We start from the raw sequence: 14,562 nt of genomic DNA on the forward strand, positions 1-14,562 counted from the left end.
TAACTGACTTTAAAATGTATTCTTAATTTTGGTAGCACTGTCTGTTTCATGTACCTAAAATTACAATTAGGGCTCATTTCACACTTTCGCTTGCCCCCTATTTTGATCGGATTGTACACCAATTAATTCCCTGGTTCAGAGAGCTTTTCTCATTATTCCACAGTGTGCCTTGTGAAAATTCAATCATACCTGCTGAATTGAAGCCTGATTAAGCAAATTCTCTCTTTGGATTTTCCACGCATCTGATAAGATTTGATTCAGCAGGTAAGATCCAATTTTCACAAGCCCCAGCTGTAAAATAGTGAGAAAAGCTTGTTGCACAATACAGTAAAAAAGCAGGTCAAGCAAAAGTGGGGATGAGCCTTTAGTGTAATCCAGCATAGTGTAATCCAGTTTCATTTCAAAAAACTCCTATTACCTTGCAGTAACAAGACTTAAGTCTTTTTGAAAGTAAAGCTCACATCTCTTGTCAGTGGACCTTCCTACAGGGAACCTCCCCCCATCCTGTTGACCAGCTCTTCGCCCAGTGAGAGCAGCAGCAGTGGGTCAGGTGGGGGGGGAATGAGGAAGTTGGAGGTATGGAGGAGGCAAGGCTCAGTGATGTGGCAGAGCCTTTGCGCCGCCTTGACCAAGAGGTGGAGGGGAACAGGCAGCCCCTTCCGGTGACTGAATTAAGGCGCACCACTAAACGTAAGGTCGGGAGGAGGCGTTTCGGGGTGCCCAAGCTCTTATCCTGGTCACGCAACAGGAAACGTCCACTCCCGGATTCTGCGAGTGACTAGAAGGTCATGTTTTCTGTTATATCTGCACTGTAAATACTATGCACAATAAACTATGAAAGACGAGCATGGACTTGGGCGCCTTTACTCGGGAGTAGCCGCAACAACACCATTACATCTCTGGATAAAGGCACATATGTACTTTCAAATCGAGGGCCATTAACCCAAATGACTTTATCATAAAATGAAGCTCAGTGTTAAGCAAGAGGAGAGATTCTCCACTGATCAGTTCTGTTGGTGGCAAGGAAAAAAATGTAGGTGTAAAAGGACAATTCACAGGATACCAAGATCCAAGTTTGGGGCAAGTACTCTTTGGTGAGAGAACCCTAGCAGAGATTTAAAATCACTTGCAGGAAAGTAAAGCATGGAAATATATGCTGTTAAAATTTTAAAATATGTGCCCTTGTGAGTTCCTTCCAAAATTTCCATTTTGCCTGAGCATAGAAAAAGACCACACCTTTGGTAAGTTAACAATATGCTTTACTGTGCTTACAAACTTTCCAAAGATCAGATTTATAGAATAGGTTGCACAGACAGTAAAATTTAGCTTTTACAAAGTGGTGAAAGTTCTAAAGTATTGATATTGGAACTCAAGACTGAGTGGCTGGTGAGAGCCATGCGGTCTGAGCTTGGAGCAACCAGCTCCACATCCTCACACACTAAGCTTCTCGAGTAGATTGGGGAAACAAAGACTTGCTTACCTAGTCCCTCCCCAGTTGAGCTAAGCCTTTCAGGAAAACTTACTCTGTGGTCTTAACTCCCCTAGTCCCTCCCCAGTTGAGCTAAGCCTTTCAGGAAAACTTACTCTGTGGTCTTAACTCCTTCATGCATTAATTAGAACTTAAACACGTTGGTTATATGAGGTTGGTTATCCCACAAGTTCAGTGAATGCAACTGAGAGGGAAGGTAGACATATTGATGGCAGCCTCATATGTATTGGCATTGGGTTGCTATCATGGTCGCCCTATAAAGCAGTGTTTGGGGTGATTAAACAATGAAAAATGGAGGATCAGTGTGCAGGTTCAAGATGCTGAACTAGCCCCCATCTGTGACTTTAATTGCTGAACTGCTGGGGCTCATAGTCTGAAAAATAAACCACACTGAGTGGGGGGGGGGACTGGTGGAGAGATGCAGTTTTAAAACCAGCGGAACGGTTCCACACTGCTCATCGCTGCTTGCTTTATAGGAAATTAGCACAATCCACATTTCCACAAACTACCCTTGCCATTGTCACATCTATTTTGCCTCAAGTATTATGTGATGGGCACAAGGCAGCAACTGGATACTGGGGTGGTAGGCAAATTCACTTTGCAAAAAATATGACCCAGGCCCAATTCTGCAGATTTAATCCCCCCCCTCAGTGCTAAGCAGGAAATTGTCACATACAAAAGTACATAAGGGCATCCTACAGTCCATGCTCATTTGTCCTTAATTGTTCAGCAGTTCGTGCCACACATTTTTTAAAATAATGTTTTCATTAATCTGGGCAAGTTCTTCTCTGAAGCTCAGTAATGATGATGAGCTTCTGTGCCTGTAGCAGGCTCCCTCCCACACAACCCATTTTCTGCTCATTCTGACTTGGGTTACCAAGGCAATGAATTAGTTGCATATAAACAGACTCTCAAAGGAGGATAAAGTTTCTCGCCTGCAAGTTTCTCAAGGTGCGTGAAGCATTATGCTGGCCAGCTCCTCTGAAGCGCCAGTGACCCACCTTTAATTGCTAACCCCAGGGTGAGAGTGGCAGTGATTGCTGCTATTGGTATGCCAGCTTTGTGGTCGTGGGCTGATGAAGGACACAAAGCATCAAGGGGGAACGCCAAGCCATTTCAGCCTGCCCCCTTGCTGTTTTCATTGGCTGTGGAACCCCAAATATAGTGTCTGATTGAGAGCTTACTGGCATTCTCTCACGAGTTCAGTTTTTAAATATATATAATTGCAATTTACATGATGTACAGGTGGAGTGTTGGCTGCTAATGTAATGATCGGTACTTTCTGTTAGGTCGGCCATAAAGAAAGCTGTCCTCATTTAAATTCTCTCAGTCTATTTTGCAGGATTATTGTAAAGAATAAGATGTGGAAAAACCTGAGCTCCTTGGAGATTGGGTACAATTAAACAACGGCACAACTCTAACTACTCTTTAAGTTGCCCTTCCCCTTCTCTAGCTTGCCATTTTCCTCCTTTGAAGTCTCCTCTTCCCAAAGGAGCTTTAGCATACTATTAAATGCAGATGTAGAACCTTCATCAAAATACTGAAGATACTGAATAATTATTTACTCTTTACCAGGAGAGCTTGTCTAGAACTATAATCTCAATTTTTCCTATACATACTGGAAAAGCTCCAATTTAACTGCTGCAACCTGGTATGATTGGCGCATGTGAAAACAAACTGTTGTCACTGTATTTGTATCTGTAACTTCATTGTATTTTTCCAAATACAGAATTACTTTCTGTCACTTACCATTCCAAAGCAAATGGCTCTATGTTGGAACAGAGAGGGGAAATACTCACATTGTGAACATTGAGTCGTTCATACTTTCTGGATACGTTATCATGTGGAACAAGGCCATAGAACTGTAAGTTTTTAATTCACCAGTTTTCTATTTGCTGGTGTTTTTGTGTGGTTGTTTTTGATGAATACTGGTCTCTGTCTATTATATGTGCTGCCTTGAGGTATATTTTTAATCTTCCTCACCCGGATCCATAAAAAGTATTTTCAACAAATGTATTTTCATGTGTCTATTTCCACCCCAAGAAAAATATACATAGAATTAACAGAAATCAAGTACTTCCAAAAAAAGATCTATGTTGACTTTGCACTGCATAATTATTGTTCATATAAGAAACAAACATAGACTTAAAGGTAGGGAAATGCAGGATTTTGCTTTGCAGAAGGCTTATTCTTCTGTATGTTTAATAATTCTCTCTTTTAATAATGTTTTCCACCAATTTGCCCATGACAGCTTCCCACCCTCTTTTAATTCATTGCCTTCTGTCAAGGAGGCCGATTTTGAGTATACCGTAATCGCCACTTTCCACCCACAGTTAGGATTATACTCAGTTCAGTTATATCACAATATCCACAACATTTGGGACAACTTCCTTTAATATTGCCCACTTGGCCTACAAGGTAAAAAAAATCCATTTTACTCAGTTTTTCATAGTGTTGGTTTTGATTTGCAGATCCACAAAGACTCATCCTGGCCCCGTGGTGCACCTAAGTGATAGCCCAAGAGATGAAGGGAAAGTGAGTAAGAGAAACTACAGTATTTTTCTTTTGTCACTCCAACCCTTTTCCTCCAAGGAATAGCCTTACATAAGAATTATTGAACTACTACAGCCTGGTTCACAAACTACAGCATAGTGAGACTTCACAAGGTGTGGACTCCTGGAGAGGGGTTTGCAACCCCTTTGCTTCTCCCTTCCCCCACTTTGCTTCCTTTTTGCTACTACCCCTTGCTACTACCCCAGACTGAACTAAGTCAGAGGGCTCATCCCACTTTGCTGTCACATGCCTAGAAAACACAGCTCCATGCAGTTTTCAATTTGCCTGCCACTTTCTCCAGGAAAAGCTACTCTTTACCGCTGAATTGGAGTAAACCTCAATCCATGGAAAACCCATTTGCTGTTTGTGCTGGTTGAGTGGTAAAGAGCGTTTTCCACCCCACACAAAAACAGCAGAACAAGCAGAAGTGTGGTTGAGCCCAAAGTTTGACTAAGTGTGCTATCCTAACCTGGGTTTGTGCTTAAGCTCTCTCTCCTCACTAACTGCAAGCTGTAGCTAAGAACACTCAAAGTTTGGCTTAGCATGATGTGCGAACCAGGCTATATGTAGTATACTATTATATAATGTGCTTCAACTGTCTTCTGTGAGACAAAAACATTATTTAACTGGAAGCATTTACTTGTGGATTTTGTCATGTGGAGATAGTGCTTGATAAGACTCAATTTATTTATTTTTAAGTCAATTAAATTTCTTGTGCTTATGAACTGACTGCTTAGTTAGCCAATATAATATTACAGCATGATACAGTACAAATATTGATTCGAAACTGCATATATAATTTGCAATAGAAATGTACCCTGATAATAATAATAATTTTACTGGGCTTTTTTAAAAAAAGTCTCAATAGTTCTTATGACCACCACTTTGCTGATACTGAAAAATGTTTTAGCTAGCTACCATCTGTTTCAGAATGGCATAGAAACCCGGTCAAAGAAAGAGAAAACCATGTGATGGGGAGAAGTTGTATAATTAGACATTTTTTGAATAAGTAGTGCCCGTTTAAGTGATTGGAACAATTTCTGTAAAACAATGTTGGGGGATCCTCATGGCTTTTCTAATTTCTGACTTTCAAACTACAATTTTAAAAATTATATTAAGTCACTAGAGGTAATATTTTACGGATATGTAACAACTTTTTTTAGGCTAGATAGCCAACAAGTCCCCCACCCTCACAGAGCTGCTATTTTAAAGAAACAGCAGTTCCCAGGGTTCTTGGGAAGTCATGTGAATTGGATGTGCTTTAAATGTATGGGGTGCATCTGCCAAAAAATGCACCGGAAAGTGTTGGATAACATTTGTTTGCTGCACTGTCATCTGATTTCCTGCAAGCATATCAGGATGAATCCTCCTGAATGCAGGTCATTTGGAAACTACCAAGATCCCAGCACCACAGTCATAAAACTGTGAATAAGTCACAGGCTTGCTGTTCCACAGATTGATCTGAAGAGTGCTATTAGAAGATGTAAATGGCTTGTCCTAAAGACTGCAATTTTAATTTGTGATAATTTGTGATAAGTTATGATAAATAAAATAAAAAGACAAAAAGGCAAGAATCGAGAGCTGTCCCTCTTTATATGAATAGGTTCAATGTTGAGTATCCCATGTAAGCCATGGTATCTGAAGAAAATACGATAAATCATTTTGCTCTGCAACTACTTTTTTCGCCTCTCTCCCTGATTGATCTAGTAACAACTACAGCCCTATTGAATACACATCTGTAAATTTGAGAAAAAGATTGACAGTGCAGAAAAATAAGGGTTCATCACGGAGACACACTTAGCTCTTAAACTGAGTCACCTGGAGATGACTCAGTAAACTGGAACAGGCAGCTGAAAATGTGCCTTATTAACAGTCATCTGCACTGTGATAAATTGACATGCAAAAGTTTATTGTTCTGGATTGACAAATTTTGGGTTCCATTGAGTTCCCCTGACAAAGTGGTGAAGGCTAAGAGACTAGACCACAACTGGGGAAATAAGAACAGACCTTGACTGCCTCTCATTGTTAGTCTGAGGAGCTTCCCTTCAGGCAACACGATAAGTCAAAAATGGGTAGCTTAGTGCGACGCAGCAGCAAATTGAACGGGGAGAAATGAAGTGCTGGGAACTGGCTTGTTTGCTTGCACCAAGCAAGATTGAATTCCCTGTGATGCACAGAAGTTCAGCCCTCCTTTCTGCAGCCACATGCAATGTCAGGTGTAGGATAGGTGATGCTATTTCATGGGCCAAATGGAGAGGCTTCAGTTTAGCATTATGTGTGCATTTATCCAGTGTGTGCTAATCGAGTATATCTGGCTATGAGGTCTTAGGCTGGAGACAGGCAACACTTTAAGAGAGTCGGAAGTGGTATGATAGAAGCATTGCTTCCCATGATGTAAGTCAGGGATAGCTATTGTGTTGTCCACAAGATGTTGTTGAAGTCCAACTCCCTCATCCCTGCTCATGGACCATGCTAGCTGGGGGAGTTGATGGGTGTCAGAGGGCAACAATATCTGAAGGGCACCACATTGGCTACCCCTGGTGTACATAGTATTTTCTTGTGTCCCATTTTTGCCTCATGTAAAAGGTTATGCAGATTTACAAAGTTCTTTTTTAAAAAAACTACAAAATGTGCGAACGAGAAGCCAAACATGATGTGATGTTAAATACGTCTTTGAATGTAATCAAAAATTATAAAATAGTCCAGTAGCACGGTCTTTAAGGTGCTATTGGACTATTTTATTATTTTTTATTTCAACTGTGTCAGACCCACACAGCTACCTACCTGACTTTTGAATGTAATGTTCATGTTTTTAAAATGCAAATAGCATTGGAGGGGGATGGGGAGTTTCCTTCCCATGTAAATTGCAGTTTCCGGGGAGAACTTTCTTTGGGAATGAAGCAGGGGAGGAAAAGTTTAGATTCCCACCTACACACTTGCAACGGTTCTGATAAAACATCACATCTAGTTTGGCCCAGAGACAGTAGTGGGACAGGAAAAAGAGTGTACTTATCGGGAGCTGCAACAACTCTGACATACCATCTTCATCTCGCTGAAAAAACCAAAACCTATTGTCTGTCTCCAGCCTTCATTGTGACACCTTCCTGAGACACAACAGATAATGAATATTATGCAGCAAGTTCCATTCAGGTCTCACAGAGCATTTGAAAAGCAGAGTTAACAGGTAAGGCAGAACCCAAGCAAATTATATTAGCATAGGACGTAGTGCTGTTTCACTGAAGTCAAAACAAAACCTGTTGATTCAACTTGACCTGTACCTAGAAAGCATGGGTCCAAGTGCTTTTCTGTCTGAGTGGTCTTGCCTTTGCTCCACTGCTTTCCCCTGGAAAAGCCACTATTTAGGAGTAAGAACAAACGTCAATCCATAGAAAACCAGATGGCCATTTGTTCCAATTCAGTGCTAAAGTTTGGGTTTCCCCAGGGGAAAGGACTGGGGCAAACACTGGTTGGATAAGCCCCGAGTAAAATTGCAGCTTAATCATTATTCCTACTTAGTGTTTTCCATTAATTAAATAATAATAATAATAATAATACATTTTTATTTATACCCTGCCCTCCCCAGTCAAAACCGGGCTCAGGGCGGCTAACACCAATAAAATTACAATAAAACATAAAAAGCAATTAATTAAAATACAGATTAAAATACAATATTAAAATTTAAAATGCAGCCTCATTTTAAGTAGCCGATCAGAAGGTCGCCGGTTCGAATCCCCACAACGGGGTGAGCTCCCGTTGCTCGGTCCCTGCTCCTGCCAACCTAGCAGTTCAAAAGCACGAAGTGCAAGTAGATAAATAGGTACCACTCTGGCGGGAAGGTAAACGGCGTTTCCGTGCACTGCTCTGGTTTGCCAGAAGCGGCTTAGTCATGCTGGCCACAGGACCCGGAAGCTGTATGCCGCCTCCATCGGCCAATAAAGCGAGATGAGCTCCGCAACCCCAGAGTCGTCAGTAACTGGACCTAATGGTCAGGGGTCCCTTTACCTTTACCCCAGTACCTTAAGGACCACCTCTTTCCACATGAACCAGTCGAGACTCGCCTCTGTGTGCTGTTTCCATAGGAGTTGTGAAAGGTGGCAACATGAGAACGGGCCTTCTCAGTGGTGGCTCTCTGCTTGTTGAATGCTCTCCCTAGGGAGACATGCCTGCCACCATCACTGTCTGTTTTTAGGCGCCTGGCAAAAGCATTTTAGCCCTTAATTTGGAGGGTTTGTGCTCATCTTTTTTGTGGAGTGGAGTGGAACTGCATTTTAGGTTCTTTATTCTATTTTATATTTGGATTTAATGTGGGTTTTTTCACTGTAAGTCACTTTGAGACACTTTTTTTTTTGAAAATGTGACAACGAAGTGTAGTAAATCATAAGATAATTATAATTTGAGAACATAATTGTTTTGTTTTCTTCTCTTCCCCCCCCCCTTTAGCTGTTGATAGGCTATGAAAATGGGACTGTGGTATTCTGGGACTTGAGATCCAAAAGAGCAGATTTAAGACTATACTATGATGAGGTAAGTTATTTATATTTACTTTAAAAGCACAATCCAAATGTTTGAGTGCCTTGAAAAAAAATCCTATTAGTTAAAAGAGATCCGTTTTCTAAAATGTATACAGTTACTGTAGTTGTGCCAGAGGGTCTAAGTAGACCACTGTAAGCAGGTCAAAACATTAGCAGGATTTTAATCACACTTGTAAAGTAACGGAAAGTATGGATAATTTAGAAAGATAAAAAATTGGATAAGTATTGATATGCAGTTGTAAATATTATCATTAGGACCCATGGGAGGGATGGGAGGAAGTCAGGAGATTCAGAGTAATCTCAATATTTGGATTTGGAATTGTTTTTTGTTACATGTTTATACTTTTTAAAAATCAATAAAAAATTATTTTTTAAAAATAAGTAGACTTGGTTAAGATTAGGTTGCTAATCTGACAATGTATGGCAGTTCTGTGTTGATTCACTTCCTCTATGAATTGTTGCTTGAATTGTGAATTTATATATAAAAAAGCTTATACAGGCTTCTCAAAGGAAGGCGAGCATAACTTTCACTTTATTTGTATTGCCTTACTGATACTATTTAGGGACGGGGTGATGCTGTGGTCTAAACCACTGAGCCTCTTGGGGTTGCTGATCAGAAGGTCGGTGGTTTGAATCCCTGCCATAGGGTGAGCTCCCGTTGCTCAGTTGCAGCTCCTGCCAACCTAGCAGTTTGAAAGCATGCCAGTGCAAATAAATAAATAGGTACTGCTGCAGCAGGAAGGTAAACAGTGTTTCCGTGCGCTGCTCTGGTTTCAGTGTTCCATTGCGCCAGAAGCGGCTTAGTCATGCTGGCCACAACCCAGAAAAACTGTGTGCGGACAAACGCCGGCTCCTTGGCCTGTAAAGTGAGATGAGCGCCGCAACCCCAGAGTTGTCTGCGACTGGACTTAACTGCCAGGGGTCCTTTACCTTTACTGATACTATTTATCTGCTCATGTCTGGTCAGAATTAAAATTCTGCTAAGAACTTTCACATCCCTAAGCAGTCTGGAGTCTTAAGGAACACTTTTGCCTATGTAACCCTGCCTGGCCTTTCAAGATCAATGGTGAAGGCCATACCATTTGCCCTTCATTAGCAAAGGTTTGATGGGTGGGTACCAGGAGCAGGACCTGGTTGAATTTCCTACCCTCCCTGTTTTTAGACTAGTGTGTCTTCCCCTTGTGCATTGTTCTGCTCTGTGGACACCACCACCCTGAGCTAATTTTGAGGGGGGGGAGGAGAGAAGGGGAAATCCCATTGCGCAAGCCCTTTCATAGGGCTTCAACTGATGAAATTCAGTGCATCGGGCTTCCACTGATAAGAGTTTCTGACTAAGCTTGAGGAAAAGCTTTCTGACAGTAAGAGCTATTTGACTGTGAAATGATCTCCCTCAGGATGTTGTGGACACTCCTCCTTGGAGGCTTTTAAGCAGAGGTTGGATGGCCATCTGTCATGGATGCCTTGGCTGAGATTCCTGCATTGCAAAGGGTTGGACTAGATGACTCTCAAGGTCCCTTCCAACTCTACAATTCTATGATTCTATGGGGTGCTTTAGGTGAATCCTGCCTACTATGTTTATTTTCATGTAGGACACTTTAGAAAATTAGTTTGAAAAGTGGACTACAGTCGTACCTCGGAAGTCGAACGGAATCTGTTCAAGAAGTCCGTTCGACTTCCAAAACATTTGGAAACCAAAGTGCGGCTTCTGATTGGCTGCAGGAGCATCCTGCAGCCAATCAGAAGCTGCGGAAGAAGTGCTGGATGTTCAGCTTCCGAAAATCGTTCGAAAATCGGAAAACTCACTTCCAGGTTTCGACCGTTCAGGAGCCAATCTGTTCGGGAGCCAAGGCGTTTGAGATCCAAGGTACGACTGTATAAATAAAATAGTAATATGGAGCTGATCTATATTAGCAGAATACTTGTGAAAAATGTTTCTTATGAGTAGCTTATTTTGTATCGTTTTGGTTTTATGTGTACAGGTTCCATAGAGCTAAATTATGGCATTTGGATGGTAAAATAGAGATTATATTTTAAGCTTCTGTGATTCTAAGGTATAATGGTTTTATTGTCGGATATAGACTATTTTGCCTGTCATTGCTAATTTTTTTATTGTTTTTTAGGCTATTCATTCTATTGGATGGCATAATGAAGGGAAGCAGTTTATGTGTAGTCATTCTGATGGCAGCTTGACTTTGTGGAATCTAAAAAGTCAAAGCAGACCTTTCCAGATAATTGTTCCACATGGTAAGTTATGGGGGGCAGACACTAAACCCTATTTGGTCACACAGAACTGTGACCATAATCTTGAACTTCCAGTTCAGCAACATATGGAGGGCCTAAGATTCCCCATATCTACAAGGTGTGACCGGAAAGTTCGGTGAATGGTCACAGAAATCGGACAGCGAGAAATATTCGAACATACAATTGGCATTGGAAACCCACAAAATGCTCACAATTGTGTACGGAGATGAAGCTGTAACTCGAAAGACAGTGTATGAGTGGTTTAAGTGTTTCCATGAAGGGCGGCAAACCATCGAAGATGACCCTCAGTCTGGCAGACTGTTGATGAGCCGAACGGCGGCAAACTCATGAACGGAAATGAGTTCATGAGTTATTGATGTGGGATCGGCTTTTGTCCGTCCGAATGATGGCGGAAGAATCGCATATTCTGTGTGAAATTGTTACTGAGGTTACTGAGTTGTCCCCCCCCCTCCATATTCTCCTGATCTGGCCCCACTGGATTTCTTTCCCCCCCAAAAAACTGAAATCTACACCGAAAGGGTACAGGGTTTTCAACATTTCACACATCCAAGCTGCTGTGACAAGCGACCTGAAAAGAGGACCTCTCCAGAATTTCCCAACAGTTCTATTAATGTTGTCAACGGTGCACTGTATCAGCGGGGGCCTACTTTGAAGGTCTGTAAGGCATGTATGTTCAAATATTTCTTGCTTTCTGATTTCTGTGACCATTGAATCATAAACTTTATTGCACTAGCCAAAGGCCATGGCATCATTCACAAAGGGAACAAAAAGAAAAACAATAACCATAAAAACCATAAAAATGTCAGGCACTGCAAATACAATGAACCACGGTCACGTCTCCTAGAAATTATTTGTTGCATATGATATAATAGCAGGGGGTTCTCAATGTGCCAGCTTAAATGTCCGAATCACCTTTGCAATTGACTGCTATTTTATCTAGTTCTTTTCTCCTGATCTTCTTAGCTGCCAATGCATATGGTGCTACTTTATAAGTTACGAAGTCATCAGTATAACTCAGCAGCCATTTCACCCTGTTGAGTGTGTTCCATTCGTAAGCAGGGGTTTTATAAATCGATCTCTTGGTTCTATATACAGCGGGCATTGCAATAAATAGTGGTACAGGTCCTCTACGCAAGGTTGCCCACACAGACAAAGTCTTTCCTTGTACTGTACTTTGCTGTACTGACCATCCACCACTGCCGAGGGCATCAATTGGAATCGTAATTCTGTAAAAGCATTTCTTAGTACGGCAAGTGGGAGCTTTGTCAGATAACTAGCTTCGATGTGGTCCATTTTGATAAGTGGGAGCCATGGTGAACTTTTGGTAGAGGCTGTTGTGTATTGAGTCAAAGGATTTTATATCTGTATTATTATTGTCTGTATTTGCATTAGGATAAAGTAACTGCCTTTTGGTTCCAGAGGGTACAGCTACTATTGGTTCATTTAAGCTGCTGTATTTGGATCCTCTGTCTTATTGGTTCCCTCCAAAAGGCAGCACTGTGATTGCCTGATATTGTTCCCTCCAAAATGTATCCCTTCCTAGCCAGTCCCCTGTCCCTATAAATGTAGCCTTCCTGCCCTCACAGTCAGTCTTGTTCACTTTAATAAAGAGCTGTTACTAGAGAACTGTCTCCAGCATGTTTTGTCAAGAGAGCTGAAATCACAAACCCCACGTCACAACAACTGGCGACGAAGGTGGGATCCGGAATGCTGAGGAGCGGTTAAACACAACCCTGCCTCAGAGTCCGGATTGCAGATGAGAACAAGACTCACTGGCCAGCTGAGAAGACGACCCTGCCCGCTAGGACAATGGAGAGTCCAAGGGTATTGGAGCCCTTCCAGCCATCAGAGCCCCACACGTGGGAAGACTACGTCGAACACTTCGAGTTCTTTGCAGTGGCTCAAGGGATCACCGATGCCAGCAAAAGAAGGGCCACATTCCTGAGCTACTGTGGGCCCGAGACCTTCAAGCTGGCCAAGGCATTACTTGCTCCAGCGAAGCTGAGTGAGACATCTCTCAAAGATATTCTTGCCTGCCTAACAAGCCACTTGGCGCCTACTGAGACCAAGATGGCCCGGCGGATGGAGTTCCATAAGAGGCAGCAGCGTGCTGGGGAGTCTGTATCCGCATTTCTGGCTGAACTCCGGAAGCTCGCTCAGCACTGCGGCTTCCAAAATCTGGAAGAGACTCTCCTGGATCGGTTTATTGGTGGTCTGAGCAGCAAGAAAGCCAGAAGACGCATCGTGGCTAAAGAAGAGGTTACCCTTGCTTCAGCCTTGAAGGAGGCCACCGCCACAGAGAATTATGAAAGAGAGGAGCTTGATGCCAGTCGCAAGGCCACTAAGCCACAGATAGAAGTTGCGCATGCCATGGACGAGCTAGAGGCTACTCCGAGCCAGAGCCCAGTCCGTGGGGTTGAGTTGGTGCGTCAGGCCTGCACAGTGCACAAAGATCGCCGAGGCAGTTGCCCAGGTTGTGGCGGAAACCATGAGCGGAAGAGTTGTCGTTTCAGGGATGCTATGTGCCGGACGTGCGGAAAGACGGGTCACATCGCCAGGGTCTGTAGATCGGCGGCGTCGGGAGCGACAGGAGCACCTAGACTGGAGCATCGCAGACCGCCCACAGCACCTCATTTTCTAAAGGACTGCCACTACGTAACGGAGATCAACGGGAGGGCCGTGCAGTTTCCAGCACAAGGCAAGGCACACGTCAAGGTGAAGATTGAGGGTCAGCAGTGCGACATGGAGGTGGACTCCGGATCTGCATTCACCATCGTGTCGGACCAGACTGCGAAGACATTCTTCCCCAGGGGTAAGTTGCCCCCTCTGGAGCCCTTCCCGGCAACCTTGCAGTCATACTCAGCAGGCCGCATCCATGTTATGGGAATGTGTGCCGTGAGAGTACAGTTCCGGGACAAACAGGCTGTACTCAAACTGGTGATTGCGAAGGGCAGTCGCCCCAGTCTCCTGGGCACTGACTGGTTCCCCGCCCTGGGACTGAGTATCTCAGGGCTTAATTCAATCCAAACCTGCCCTGAGATGAGCGAGGCATTATGCAAGGAATTTGCTGGTCTCTTTAATGGAAAACTGGGTTGTTATAAAGGGCCCCCAGTTGACTTTGAGTTGGACCCCGGGGTGGCCCCAATCCGACTCAAACCAAGGCGAGTGCCATTTGCACTGCAACCCAAGATCGAGGCAGAGCTGGATAAATTGGTCAAGCAGGGAGTTCTCTCACCCGTGGACTCTGCTAAGTGGGAGACTCCAATCGTCACGCCCCTTAAAGCAAATGGGGAAGTCAGGATATGTGCAGATTACAAATGTACTATCAATAAGGCACTCAGGGGAAACTCATACCCCATTCCAGTCGTATCACATCTGTTGGCTAAACTGGCTGGGGGCAAGGTGTTCACCAAAATTGACCTGGCACAAGCTTGCCAACAGCTGCCAGTAACCCCACAATCAGCGGAAGCACAGACTATTGTCACACATAAAGGGGCGTTCAGAGTTAACAGATTACAGTTCGGAGTTTGTGTGGCCCCAGGGATTTTTCAAGGGCTCATGGAACGCCTGTTAAGGGGTCTGCCGGGGGTCTTGCCATTTTTTGATGACGTTTTGATTGCTGGAAAAGACCCACAGGAACTGGTTGCGCGTGTCCGTGCAGTGTTGCTCAAGTTCAAGGAGGTGGGGTTGCAACTGAAAAAAGAAAAATGCAGTTTTGGGGTGCCA

The 14,562-nt window shown here is 43.2% G+C and overlaps 1 protein-coding gene across 1 annotated transcript in view; it reads left to right on the forward strand.

Annotated features, from left to right (window-relative positions):
* STXBP5L (syntaxin binding protein 5L) overlaps window positions 1-14,562 on the forward strand; it is a 72,742-nt gene that overhangs the window by 21,440 nt on the left and 36,740 nt on the right. The window contains exons 5-8 of the mRNA XM_035141186.3: window positions 3,219-3,353; window positions 3,961-4,024; window positions 8,483-8,566; window positions 10,695-10,818. Coding sequence (XP_034997077.1) covers window positions 3,219-3,353; window positions 3,961-4,024; window positions 8,483-8,566; window positions 10,695-10,818 — 407 coding nt within the window. The remainder of the gene's footprint in view (window positions 1-3,218; window positions 3,354-3,960; window positions 4,025-8,482; window positions 8,567-10,694; window positions 10,819-14,562) is intronic.

The sequence above is a fragment of the Zootoca vivipara genome, chromosome 15, assembly GCF_965207765.1.
Source record: "Zootoca vivipara chromosome 15, rZooViv2.hap1.1, whole genome shotgun sequence".
NCBI lineage: Eukaryota > Metazoa > Chordata > Lepidosauria > Squamata > Lacertidae > Zootoca > Zootoca vivipara.